This window comes from Camelus bactrianus, chromosome 21 (assembly GCF_048773025.1).
Source record: "Camelus bactrianus isolate YW-2024 breed Bactrian camel chromosome 21, ASM4877302v1, whole genome shotgun sequence".
In the NCBI taxonomy this organism is placed as follows: Eukaryota; Metazoa; Chordata; class Mammalia; order Artiodactyla; family Camelidae; genus Camelus; species Camelus bactrianus.
This window is the reverse complement of record NC_133559.1, coordinates 12,441,812-12,455,484: the sequence shown is the minus strand read 5'-3', so window position 1 is coordinate 12,455,484 and position 13,673 is coordinate 12,441,812. Positions and strand designations below refer to the sequence as shown.

Below are 13,673 nucleotides of genomic sequence, written 5' to 3'. Positions count from 1 at the left end.
TTCTGGTGCTTTTTTCAACCCCTCCTGGTAGCCTTATGGTATAGAAACCAAGACTACCCCATGCCAGCTCTCTGTCTTTCATGAACCAGGGAAATACATACACACATGGCTTTGCCCTGGCATATCTGTAGTGCAGAATCCCAAAACAGGCTCTTCCATCCTTCAGTCACAACTCACTTTAGCTTTCTTAGGAGTGAGGCAGGCCAGTTCCTTGTGTCTCCCAACTACAGGGAACACATTTCAGACCTCTCTGGGTGAGTCCCCGGGCATCTCCCACATTAGGCTTGGGGAGTAGAGGGTAAGCTTCCCCAAACTCCCCACTATGAGTAAGAATTGTGATGGAGACTCACATGGCAAAGAAATCTCTTCATGAACCCTCCCTCCTCTCCATACCCTGACCCTTTTTTTATCTCCTTGATGTGATTTCAGAGTCCAAAAGTCATAGAACAGATCCTCAAATATTTCCTTTGTAAAGTCTGCATATGATGATCTGGCTTCAGGATTTCACATCTGTTGTATCGTGCAATATCACTTTTGACATCCTGTCACAAGTGCAATTGCTTAATTGTAAAAAATAAAAATAAAATTCTGCCTTCCTGCCCTGGACACACCCACTTGAGGAACTGCAGTCAATTGTGGGCCCCCCAGTTTAAGCTGAATATAGAGAAGTTGGAGATGTGCTCAAAAAAGCCAGAATGGAGAAGGAACTCAAAATTAGGGAGAGTTGAAAACACTGAAAAAAAAACCAAGTCTTTAAAAAAAGAGTGTATCTTTGTAAAAACCTAAGTATGACCTAAACAGTGTTTTTAAACATCTAAAGGGCTCACAAGAGGACCAGGAATCAGATCTGTTCTGTGTAACCCTGGGAAGTACAGTGAGTAGAATTTATAACAAAATCATTTTGCTCACTATCTACAGGACGAGCTTTCTAATTACCAGAGCTAAACAAAGATAGGGTGGGCCGTCCTTGGGAGGTAATGAAGGCCACATCCTCCCAAAAAGTCAAGCATGGCTGCACGGCCATGTGGCAGGAGAAGTCTAGCAGGTCTCAAGAAGTGGTTTCTTGGTTGAACTAAATAGCCTTTAAATTCCTTCCAGATTTTTAAATTCACTCAAAAGATGTCCACCTTTATTTAGTCTCTGGCTACATGAAGGGTAATGTGTAACTTTTTTTTCTTCACATTTTGAAATTTGCTTTCCTAGATTTACTTTTAGGGTGCATTTTGTATTTTATTAATTCTGTGGCATAATTTTTTAAACTACATTTTAACATCTCTAAAACCATGATGCATCTTATAACTTCTGTCTTGTCATAGTTTTCATTGCTTAAGTAAGCATGACCATTAAAGTACCAGCATCATAATTTGAGAATGAGTGTGAGCAGCTTGGGAAAAATTTCTAGAGATGACAGTGACACAATCATAGGTTGTGGAGCAGCGAAGTGGGTAGTAAAGCAGACGTGTCCAGCAACACTCCTGAAAGAGAAGTCAAAAGTAAGCTGGCTCCAGCTAATTGCAAAACCAGCCTAAAATTCTGGCAATGATGACTGTTACTCTCGTTATGACTTCTTTTAAGAAATGCTGCTTTACTAATGCTCATTTACGTAGGAAAGAATATGTTACAATAAAGGAAAAACATAGACTTTGATAAATATGAGTTGAGGAGTGATTCAGAAAAGTCAGGCTCTGAAGGTGAAATAGTTTTAGGAATATCTTACCCAATTTAATTTCTGCATATTGTCCTTTTATGCATACGTAAGAGTGATTTATGATTTTTAAAATTTCTATTTCTATTTAAGCCTAAAAAAACATTTTGACTACTCAGCTCTGATTTCCTTTTGTAGTGTTCTCTTTAATGGTGCCTCTTACAGTCAACATCATTTTAGATTCTGTGAATTAGTCATAATAACAATTTACTGCTTCTGCTGTATTAGGTATGTTCTTGCATAATCTCTTTTAATCCTTCCGGCAATTTTGTAAGGCAGATTCTATTGTTACGCTTTGCAGATGAGGAAACAGAACTCCAGAGACAAAGTATCTTGCCCAAGGCTACACAGCTGGTAAGTAGTAAACATGAACCCAAGTCTATTGACCACTGAGCCAGGGTTCTTAACCTCGATACTCTGCCACTTCCAGGACCAAAGCTAATTAGCTTGGCTATAGCAACTTAGCCTGCTGCATTAAGAGCATATTTTCTATAAAGAAATGGGAGAGTGGTCTCTCACATCACTGTAATATGATTGGCTCCTTTGAACTGAAAAAGAGTATCGTACCAATTCTTTAGCCTCAGATATTAGCTGAATTAGGGATGTACAATTATACGAGGCCTATTATTATAATTAGGATGTCAAGCACTGAAACCAGCTATCTTTGCAGGTGTAGTGACTGGAGAATAAATTAAACCAATATGGGCAAGCTGTAGTACCTGCTGGAAATTTGGTGAAGAATGAGGAAGACCTAGCCTGGAATAAGAGCTCTGCTTAGCAGAAAGTCCACCTTTAATAAGGAAGTGTAGTCAGAAGGGCATTTTCTTTAATTAACTGTGGACCAGCAAACAAGAATTCAGATGAATGGGTTAACATTACAGACAGGGTCATTGACTCTGGAAGGACTGTACTGCTGGGCTATTGCATAACACAATGTTAGTAATGTTATAAGGATCCAACTAGAGGCATTTAACAGTAAATAAAGAGTCAAGAGTTCCTCTGGGTCCAATTAAAAAACATAAATATGATGCTGTGCTTTCTTAACTAGGATAAGAGAGACAAGCTCTCTCATGCTTAATTGGTCGAAATACAAATCGTTACATCTCTTTGAGGGATAATTTGACAACATCTATTAAAATTTTTAAAAAGACTCAGTTTTTGATTCAGCAATTCTAATTCTAGGAATTTATCCTACAGATACATTCAAATATGTGCATAAATTTATGGGTGTAAGAATATTCATTGCAGCGTAATGTAAAACAACAAAAGTTTAGAAACAATTCAATAATCCATCAATAGGGACTGGCAGATGTCATCTCTGCAGAAAGTGATTTGTGAACATCCCTGGTGAGCTTAGTGCCCCTCCTCTGTGCTTCTAAGTATCTTGGCATCCCCTGTCTTAAAACCTCTAACAATGAAAAAAATCTGTTTATTTGTCTCTTCCTGTAAGGTTACTCTTCTTTCCCTCTTTTTACAGATGAGGGGGAATGGGCTCAGAAGGCCTGTGCAGTGCCCCCAAAGAGGTAGCCAAACTTACACGTAAAGGCATAGAGCCATGAAGGAGGCTGGTACACAGGGGAAAGAGCAAGTGGTCAGTGTGACTGAGGTATAGACTCTACATGCCACCTTAGGGAGTTTGGACTTTAACCTACAGGATTTGATTCACTCCCTTAAGAGAAAAATCATATCCTAAAGAGTTCCCTCTTTCCATTAGGTTTAGTACAGATAAGAGGACACAGAGTGAGAGAGTAAGGTTGAGATCCAAATGGAATTTGCCACACCCTTTCTGCTCTCTGGTGGGGTATGGACACCCCCGGCTTTAGGGTCTGAGGGGCCATCACAGAAGTGATCAGAGAACCAGAGAGAAGCAGCTTCCTCCTCAGGCTTCTCCAGCATTTTGTTGCTATCCTTGTTGCTTGGGAATGAGCTTGAGATCCTCAGGCATCCTGGGCTAGCCAGCCTTCTGCTTCCCTAAATGCCTGTCAGAACCACAAACAGAGCTGGATGAGGGTTTTTTTTCTCCCTTCAGAGGAGAATGGCCAGTAAGTTGTCTGTCTGCTATTTCCTTAGTGCAGGTCTTCCTGGGAAATCATTAACAGATATTGCAGGGGCTTATTTTCAAGAGCGAGGGGCTTAAAGACAGTGGAGACTAGAGGACATAAAAGTCAATTCCCCTCCCCACCCCAACACACACAGAAAAGTTGAGTCATGAATGATAATCATTCTCACCGCTAAATTCTTGTTCGTTTCCAGCTCTAAATGGAGGTAGGTGGCAGAACAGGAAGAAGGATATCATGACTGCTAACAAGATGTGAATGAAGGAGATACTGAAGAGATAAAGTTCTCTTTTGAGTGGCTATTTCACTCTTCTACCTTCTTAAACAAAAATAGATCTACTGATTTTTTTTTTTAATGACTTGAGATGCTTTGATTACCTAGCCTCTTGGCACTAAAGCTAGTCACTTCCTATCTAGATCAAGGATGACAGACACCTCAGGGGAACAAAATCGGAAGGGGGCTATTGGAGTTAAGTGGGGTTAGCCAGGAAGGGCTTGTGGGAGAGAGTTCTGAGAAGCGAGATGAGTCTTCATTAGAAAGGAGGAAATCAGAGCCACAAAGACTCTTGTAAACCAGAGCCTCAGTACTGGACTATGGGGCCTAGGCATGCCTTCTCAGGGCTAAGCAAGTGTCCACTGAGATCAGTTTATTTGATTGTTCTTTCCTACTTTTAAATTAGCTTCTCCTCTAGTAAGGCTTACCGACGCCCTCAATAAGGAATGCTTCCAAATGTCCATCCCAAACATCCAATAGGTTAAAGGACCTCTTAACAAGAGTTTTATGTTCTGATTCCTTTCTACTTCCCCATGTTCATCTCCTGCCACTTTCTCCCTGAAACACACTCCCCTCCCCTTCCCCTCCCCCACACACATAAACACACATAATTCTTCAAACACTCCCAATTATTTGCAGCAATACAAATACCAGGTCTTTCATGTCTCCATGCCTTTCCTCAGCCTGCATGCCCCCTCTTCGATCTTTTTCACATCTCCACCTGGTGATTTGTTGCTTTTCCTTCAAGATTCAGCTTCCTTCTCTGAATTCCCACAGTGTTTCATAGAGCACTTACCACATTGCATTTTAGTATATGTGCATACATGCCTGCCTCTCTTTCTGTGTAATTTCAGTGATTTTGCAATAATAATCTGCTGAAGATAATACTAAGAAGAAAAGGATAAAGAATGTTGATGTTATTCTGGTTAATTGCTCAAAAAGAGATGGGAAATTGGGTTGTGACTGAATATCTATCAAATGGAAGTAAAGGATAGGAAAGTAAAGTTCTTATCAGTCCTGAACCTTAACAGTGAAGCCTAGCTGATCAAGGGTATGGACCCAGTGAGAATGAGACCTCCTGGGAACAAATCACATGAGCCCTACGGAGAACTAGTATCTTTAGTAGGGTGATGAGGGACTCATAAAAATGGGATTTATAGGGAGCACACCCTTGAAATTGAAATTGAAATGCCTTCTTGCTTTTTTTCCTTCAGGTGACAGTAAAGTCTGCTTGCAGACTGGGGTATCTGTGCACATGTGTTTCTAGGTGTGTTAGTGTTAGAATGGCTGTTAGGGAAGTAAAAAACTGCTAAAAGCTAGAATTCGGCAATTTTGAGGATTTGTCTTGAACTTTCTTCAAAGAGCTTTCTTTTTAAGCAAGTTATAAACATCCCTGGGTGGAACTAAACAACCAACCTTTTGGTTATCAGCCAAGTGCACTAACCCATTTCACCACAGAGACCATACCCAAAGAGCTTTCTTGACGCAAATGGTACCACTTGTTTAATTTAGGCTGAAGTAAGCATGGTCTACCTGCTGTCACCAGAGCCCATCAGTCTGTCTAGCTACATCGGTGCAGGAAGTGCATCTGGGTGAATTTACCAGGAATCCTGACCCTTGAAACCTAGAATGGGAGTCCCACACAAGTCCATTTCCCCCTAAAACTAGAACCCAGGACTTTAAGGGAATAAATTCATCAGAAGCAGAACTGAAAGTCTTTTTAAAGGTAACATTAAATTCATGACAAATAATTACAACTAGACCCTTAAATATTCCAAAGGACTCAGTTACCTCAGTGACTTTAAGTACCGAAAAATTGCCTGTGCTAAAAATCTGTGTTGGGTGGGCTTACATGAAAAGATGAGGATGACTAAATTCACTTCCAAACAAAAACCTCAAAGTAGTAAATAGCAGGTTTCTACTTCCTTACTGAAATCTGAGGGGAAGGAGGAGATTAGAGGGAGGGTCTTATGGTTACAAACTGCTCAAATGTGCTAGGTGAGAGTGACATAACAATCACCATACTTTATGCACGCTTCTTTAGAAACCACATCAAGACAACAGATGCAGATGGCTTTGGAAGGTCTGCCCGTGAGGGGAAGCAGGGGGTCCAGGGGTGAATGCACCTGGAGAGGGGACAATAGCCACCTCTCTCTCTCAGCTCTCCACAGTAGTGGTTTCCGGGGTTCCCCGGCTCACAGCAAAGTGGGAAGAGGAGGTCTCAAGTGTTTCCCTGTGCTCCGGGAAGGCCTGTGGCTCCTTTAATTCCAGGACCACCTGGCTGAGAAGACCTTTGAGCAGCTGCATTTCTCGGAGCAGAAGGTCCACGTCGGGTTTCAGGGCTGCATCTGTTTGTTCCAACGGCGTCAGCGGAGCGCAGGCCGGCGGCCCAGTAGTGGGGGCTCTGCCGGCGGGGAACTGCAGCCCTGCTGAAGTGGTGTTCGGGACAGAGGTGACCGACGGGACCGATCTGGACACCGGGGGCTTCCTGAAGGAAAGCGGCTTGCTAGCGGGCGCCAAGGCCGCGGCCTGTGGGACCGGGGCGGTGGTGGACGCCAAGTCCAGGGGAGAACCTGTGAAGGTAACACACTCAGTATACTGGCGGCCGAAATCAGCCTCCCACCGCCTGCGGTGGAAGGAGCGGGCGAGGGGTTGGGCTGCTGGGAGGGAGGCGCCCGGCCGGGGAGGGGAGTGAGGGGAGTGAGGAGGGCTGGAATAGAGGTGGAGAGAGAGGGGAAGGGAGGGGACAGAGGGTGGGGTGCGGTGGGGTGGTGATGCGGAGTGGGTGGAAATGGGAAGGCGGGGGCGGGAGAGCAGAGCGGGAGTGTTGGGGAGACTCGCGGGTGCGGAGAGGCGGAGGCGGGGCTGCCAAGCCCGTGTGGGCATCCGGAAGGGCGTGCGTTCACTCACCTCGCCCAGAGAGCTGCAGCCACGGGCTGCGTTTCCGGACGCTGCGGGTGGCAGTAGCTGCCTCGCACCAGTAAGATTCCAGCTCCCCGACCTCGGGCTCTGGGACGGTGTACTCGGCGCCCCAGTCAAAGCGACGCACGGAGCGACTGTACTTGTAGAAGGCGAACTGTAGCGGCGTGTCGCGCTTCTGCGGGTGCAAGAGCGTCTCGCAGCGCAGCATCACCCCGCCTAGGGCCGCGCCGCGAGCCTCCGTCTGGCCCGTTACCCTCAGCACTGGCGTCTGGAATAGCTCTGCGGAGAAGGGGTCCTAGTGGCTAAGGATGCGCTATAGGCCAATGCAAGGGTCCCCGGGAACCAGGTCTCACTTGCCCAAGGTCCCACAACCCCTCTCCTCTTCCGGTTTCCTGCTGGGGCTCCTTGCCGGCAAGGGAGGAGGCCGTGTGTAAAACACGTGGAGGGAGGAGTCTTTTGAAATGTGGGAAACGAGTTTACGAGGGAAAGGGAAATCTTGAGAGGAGGCAGGACTAGTCTAGACGCTTCGCGTCACATCCCGACTGACATCCAACTCTGGTTCCCCAGCCTAGAGGGGGATCAATGCGCCTGCCTGCCCCAGTCCCACCGTGATCGCATTCACTGCTGCTGCCATTCTGGCTGGGGCTGCGGACAGAGCTGCCTCCTATATGAGATCCCACCTGGAGTAAGAAGCCTGATGTATGTTGGGGGGAAGGGAAACCCACAGGTCATCTGTGCCTTTACTGAGGAGTGGGAAAGAACAAAGTGTTCGTGGTCCGGCAAAGAAATCCACCACGTGGCAGCAATGGAAACTCTGCCCCTCCTTTCCCCACCTAGTTCCAGTCCTAGAATTTCCCAGGGCTCATTTGCCTCCCTTCCCGGTCCCGAGTCTCCCCCACCTTGCACGGTCACAGCCACCTTGGCGGAGAACATGGGCGTGCTCTCCACAGGGATGCGCATGGTCCCAGAGCACTGGTAGGGCCCACTATCGCTGGCGCGCGCCTGAGGCACGGTATAGTTGGCGCTGGAGTGGAAGTAGCGCACGGGTTGGCCATCGTGGTAGTAGTAAAGTTTGTAGACGACTTTGTCATACCAACCACGGCAGCGCAGGACCAACGGCTCGCCCTCGAACACCGCAGCAAAGGGCACTTGCAGAATCAGCCAGTCTAGGACAGTCAGCACAGACAGCCTTTCCAAGAGAAAGTCCAGCCTTGGGGAGTCTCCCATTCTTCTCTGCCTCCCTGTCCCCCATCTCCCCCTCTGCTCTCCTTCCTCTTTCTCCCCACCAACTCCCTCCCCCCTTATTGGGCACCCCAGAAGCCTTAGAACAGGAAGCATCAGAAGGGGAGAGAAAGGGAAGGCCAGTCATTTATCAGGTGCTAAGAAGGCAAAGATGCCTGAGTGTTGGTTCCAGGCTCAAAGAGTAGTGCCCATCAGAATCCAGTTTAAACTCTTCAGGATGGCATCAGGGCCTTCCTGGCCTGGCCCTTGCTTACCTTTTCAACACCATCTTAGGATTCTCCCCTGTCCCATGGCTCCTTTTCCTTCTCCACCTTCTACTCCTAATGCAGGCTAAGTCCAGCCATACTGGACTGCTGGGCAAACTGGCCCTGCTCTGAGCCCAGAGTCTTTGTACCTGCCAAGAACACCCCTTCACCTGTTTTAGTTGAGGCCTACTTATCCTGCTGGTCTGGGCTTAGATCTTAACTCCTCCAGAAAACTTACCTGACCTTCCAGGTCTGCCTTAGGCACCTCCAAACAGCACCTTTATTTACCTGATCACCATCCTCATCATAGCTGACATTTACATAGCCCTAGTGTGTGCTAGATGCCCCTTTAGTTGTTTTACAGTGAAAAAGAATTCCACAAGTAATAGCCACAATCTCTATGTTACTCTCAGTTCTGCAAGCAGTCTAACTACCATCTGTCATATTCAGTATCTTATCTGTACTTGCTATCAATTTCCAAACAGGAAACCACAGAGTATGGATATGAAGTGTAAGTGCTAATCTGAAGGTTGAGTGCTGATCTTTAAATTCAGAATGTGAAGTATAGCCTACCAGACTAAAATGACATTCCCTACAAAGTAGTCAGTCCTGTGCCCTAATGAACAAGTTTCTTTTATGTTGCTTATCCTGTTTTGAAATTTTTTAATGTCCCTTGGGAGTTAGTTTCTCTTTTATCTTTTTTTTCTAAATGAAGTATAGTTGATTTACAATGTTGTATTAGTTTCTGATGTACAGCTAATTGACTCCCATGTACACATGTGTACATGTCTGTAATAAAATTTTGATGAGGTGCTTTGTTCATCTGCTGCTTTTTTCTTTGACACCCTCTCATAATTCACTTTTAATCTTCACAAAAACCGAAGAGATAGATACTATTATTGTCCTTATTTTACTAATGGAAGACACAGAGAGGCATCACTCTGTTCAAGCAAAAGTAATTCCCCCAGCTGCACGCAACCAGCTCACTTTTCCTGCCTTTCCCTCTCTGCCCACCTCTCCCCCAACCCCTTCAGTAGAACCTCTTCACTTCTGAGCTAGTCTCACAGGCAGAAATGTTTATCTGTTGTCCACTGTGGCCAGAGGCTGAGGGGAACTTTGGAGCCAGGTAGGCCTTACTGAGTCTCTTACATAGTACCAGGCCTCTGCCTGCTCCAGAGACTCAATATAACCACACTTCCTTCCTGCCCCAGTGGGAGTGCCCCAGTGTCCCCTTCTATAGGAGGGCCAGTATCACCAGGGGAGATGTGTGCTGTCCCTCCCCCATGCTCAAACACTCACCATTGGATACAGAAAGGTGAATGGGGTCACTGACAGGGGCGCCCCGTGTCTGGCATCTATACACGCCTGGTGTCTGCACCTCAATGCTCTTCTTGTGAGAGGGCAGGAGTAGGTGGCCCAAATACCAGAGAGTGCTGATGGGCCGGAGTTCCAGGAGCAGAGGGTGGTAACCATCACACCGCAAGGTTACCCGCTCCCCCTTGAAGATTGTGGTCCAGGGTGGGTGTAGAGACAATATGGGCTTCTCCAGAGTAGCTGGGGATATATAGGAAGGGGCAATGTAAAACAAAGAATTAAGGCAATGTGCTCAAAGATGTGGTCTGAGATTGGGAAATCTAAGAAAACTCCAGTTCCAGTATCCAGCCCACATGACTAGCCCATCCCTGTGGGAGGAAAGACCACATTGGGTTACGAACTATCAGTCCCTCGGTCAGCACCCATTTGTAAGTGCACCTATTTCTAAGGGCCAGTGCCTACAAGCAAACTAAGTTACAGGGATTGAGGAGGCATGGGAAGAGACACTACCCCAGAAAAGCTAGGAAGTGGGGAGTACCCTGGCAGGTCACTTAGAGGGTTGGAGTGGACACTGTAGAAAATTGGGATGTGGGATGTGGAAGACTCACCAGCTTGCCCACTGCTTGAAACTGCAAAACAAGAAATAAAGAAGGAAGAAGAAGGAGAATGTTGGTGATGAGAGGAGAGAACGGGACTGTCTTTACCACAGGAAAGACTCAACTGATTTCAAAGCCTGTTTTTATTCTTCCTTTAATTTCCTCAGCTCTGAGAAAGCCCTTTCTTCTTTACCTCTCTAAAAATAGATAATGAACTTTGGAATGGAGGACTGAATATCCCCCACCATACACACACACACGACTTGATTGCCACTCTTCCCCACGCCTGAAGCCCTTATGCTGTTGCCTCATTGAGTACTCACCCAGAAGCAAGAGAACTGCCGGTGCCCACATGATGGATCTGCCTGCGACAGCTGCAGAACAACAGAAATGTGCTCGCATGGGCTGAGGGAAGAGAGCGAGACAGCGGCCAATATAGACCACTGGGTTCTGGGAGACATTGCTGCTTCCCCCACTCATTCCTAATTCCTGAAGATGGTGAATTGGAGAGAGCAGGAGATAGGCTGTACGTGTGTCCACCTTCAGTTGTCCCAAGCATCAGGCACTGTCCCACCTACTACCCATAAAGGCACCTCACATGTCAGGCCAGCGCCAACTCCTGTAGAGAAGGCCTGCTGAGGAGAGTCTGTGCCCTCTATAGCCCAAGAAGCCACATGGAACCCCAGGCTCTGGCAGCTGACCCTGCCTCCTTCAGCTCCCATCAATATCCCATTCCCATCCCACCTCCTCCTCATCTTCCAGCTGATCCCATAAGCCTCAACTGAGAAAGACACATCTTCATGTCCTCAAGGTCCACCCAGGGCCTTTATTCTTCTCACTTCCTGGTGACAGACATTGGTGTGAGGCCCAGTGAGGTTGACATTGGGCTCTGTGCACTCAGAGCTCACATCCTCCTATGCATGAGTAGACAAGCATGACTCACCAACCTCCTTCAGTGTCACTGCTTTACACTGTCCCAAACAAGAATAGAAATACATGTTTCCCCTATCATTCTCCTTCCTGAAAACATAAACCGTTAGGAAATTAGGTACTTCTCCTTTCCTACCCAGCCCAATGAACTCACCCTATGGCATCTCCACTCCGTTGTGCCTTCCTTCCTTTTATCCATCCCTAGTCATGCCCTGGTTCCAGTGGTCCTTACCTGCAGTAGAGAAGTCACTGCATCAGCCCCTCAGAAGTTTCTCAGATCGAACCTCCCAACTCTACTTCTTGTGCTTTCCGAGCCGTGTGATCATACCTGAGCGACGGGAACCTGAATTCTCATGTAAATACTTAATGAATTTTCCAACCTGATAGTATGTCTCCTTGGACGGTCTTCTATCCTCATCTGTGTCTTTTTAGTACAGGGGCACCTCCTTCACTTGGAGCTCTGGCAGGATGGAGATTGATTATCAGACACTGTCAACCCCCTTTAAGATAGTCTCTTCGGCTTTGCTTGCTGATGCCCAAAAAGCTCCACTCTGGGAATTCCTGTATTGTTTCTCTTAACATGCTCTTCCTTAGTAAAAATGTAAATACCACTTAGAGAATTGTGATTGGTCATTTAAATTATCCTGGCCACTTCAGATCCTGTTTTAAGAGCAGGTTTTGACAAAAGAGAGAGAGAGTCCTATGGGTCTAAAAAGTAGGGAGGTGATTAATAAGGTGCTCAGGAGTAGGGGAGGGGAGATCTGGATGCTGAGTTCTAGTACAGAGATCATATATTGCTGGCTTTAGGTGGGCCCAGGCTAGATGCTCCCAGCTTCCCCATGTCCTATCTGATGCCACATCTGGGGCTAGCATGGGCCTCCCCACATCATCCACAACCCACCCCTGAGATCTGACTTCTGCATCAGGCCACCACTCTACAATAAGGATGTAATGCATCCATCAGCTGACCCCTTAGTCTACAGAAGCTGACTCTATTTTGGCTTCTTATCACCCAGAACACAGATCTCAGCCTTTTCACCAGGTTTTGCAAGGAACTTGATCACACTCAAAATTCATGAGGTGCAGAGCCTTCCCTGAAAATCTCGAGAGTCACCCACGGGGTTGATATCATACAGAGTTCAAATTTTGGCTTGAAGAATCTACCACCCCATATTTCATTGTTCTAGGCTTTCTTCTGCATTTTTCCCAAGTTGGATCTCTTTCTCCATCCAGGACTTTTCCCTGTAGAATTTTTAATTCTTCATGCTTTTACTATGCAGATAAATTTAGCAATTAACATGTCACCCAAGCAATTCTTTGAAGCCTATCACAATGTAATTTCTAGACAAGATGTGCCATCATCTGATAAGGATTCTGATGAACAAGATGTTTTCCGTGAGGATGATGATAAAGGAATAACGTTGCTGTTGCTGTTGACAGTGACACCAGCTTACTTTCAGTGAGTGCTGCAGCCACTAGTGTGTGACAAGCACCATACCAAGTGCTGCACAGATATTACTTTATTTAGTCCCCACAAGGGCCCTTTTATTATTATTATCCCAATTTTACATATGTGGTGATAGAACTGAAGTTTTTTGATGGGGTTAAATTAGATTTACTTATTTATTTATTTGAATTTTTTTAAACAGAGCTATTGGATATTGAACTCAGGACCTCGTGCATGCTAAGCATATACTTTACCACTGAGCTATACCCTCCCTCCTAGAACTGAAATTTGAATAGAAGCCTGTCTCACTCCAAAATCTACTTTCTGTCTCATGCTTATAGCAAGCTAATATTTTCAAGTTCTTTCTTTCTTTTTTTTTTTTACCTTCATTCACATTACTATTCTCTCTTCCACATGAGCACCCACTGTTCAATGTTTACTATGTTTCTTTATACATGTATATATTTATGCTTGAGGAATATTTAGTATTATTAATTTACATAAAAGTATTGTGTTTTAGGTTTTTTTTTTCTTTTATAACAAAAGCCAAAGTTAAGAAGAATTCACCTCTCTTTTTTCCTGCCTCAATGTTGGAGCCGAGATATCTCATCTCGTCTTCTCCGGCCCTCAGACCAGGATTTACACCATTCATTTGTCGACATTTAGGTGGCTTTCATTTCTCAGCTATTGTGCATAGTGCTGCAGTGAACGTGGGAAGGTATATTCTCTCTTTGAGATACTGATTTCATTTCCTTTAGATATAAATCCAGAAGTGGGATTCCTGTTCATTAGCTAGTTCTATTTTTCATTTTTTGAGGAACTTTCATACTGTTTACCAGGAATGGCTACACCAATTTACATTGCTACCAACAGTGCATAAGCGTTCCCTTTTCTCCATGGCTGTGCCAATACTTGTTCTCTTTTTGTCTTTTTAATAATAG

At 45.5% G+C, this 13,673-nt stretch overlaps 1 protein-coding gene across 1 annotated transcript; it reads right to left on the bottom strand.

Moving 5' to 3' along the window:
* Window positions 1-2,066: 2,066 nt before the first annotated feature.
* On the bottom strand, window positions 2,067-13,384 carry FCRLB (Fc receptor like B). The gene is made up of 5 exons (XM_010953757.3): window positions 13,300-13,384; window positions 9,745-9,999; window positions 7,858-8,124; window positions 6,947-7,237; window positions 2,067-6,609 (listed from the first exon to the last, which is right to left on the bottom strand). Exons 1-5 carry the CDS (start codon window positions 13,382-13,384, stop codon window positions 6,194-6,196), a joined length of 1,314 nt encoding a protein of 437 aa, XP_010952059.3. The 3' UTR covers window positions 2,067-6,193.
* Window positions 13,385-13,673: the final 289 nt, after the last annotated feature.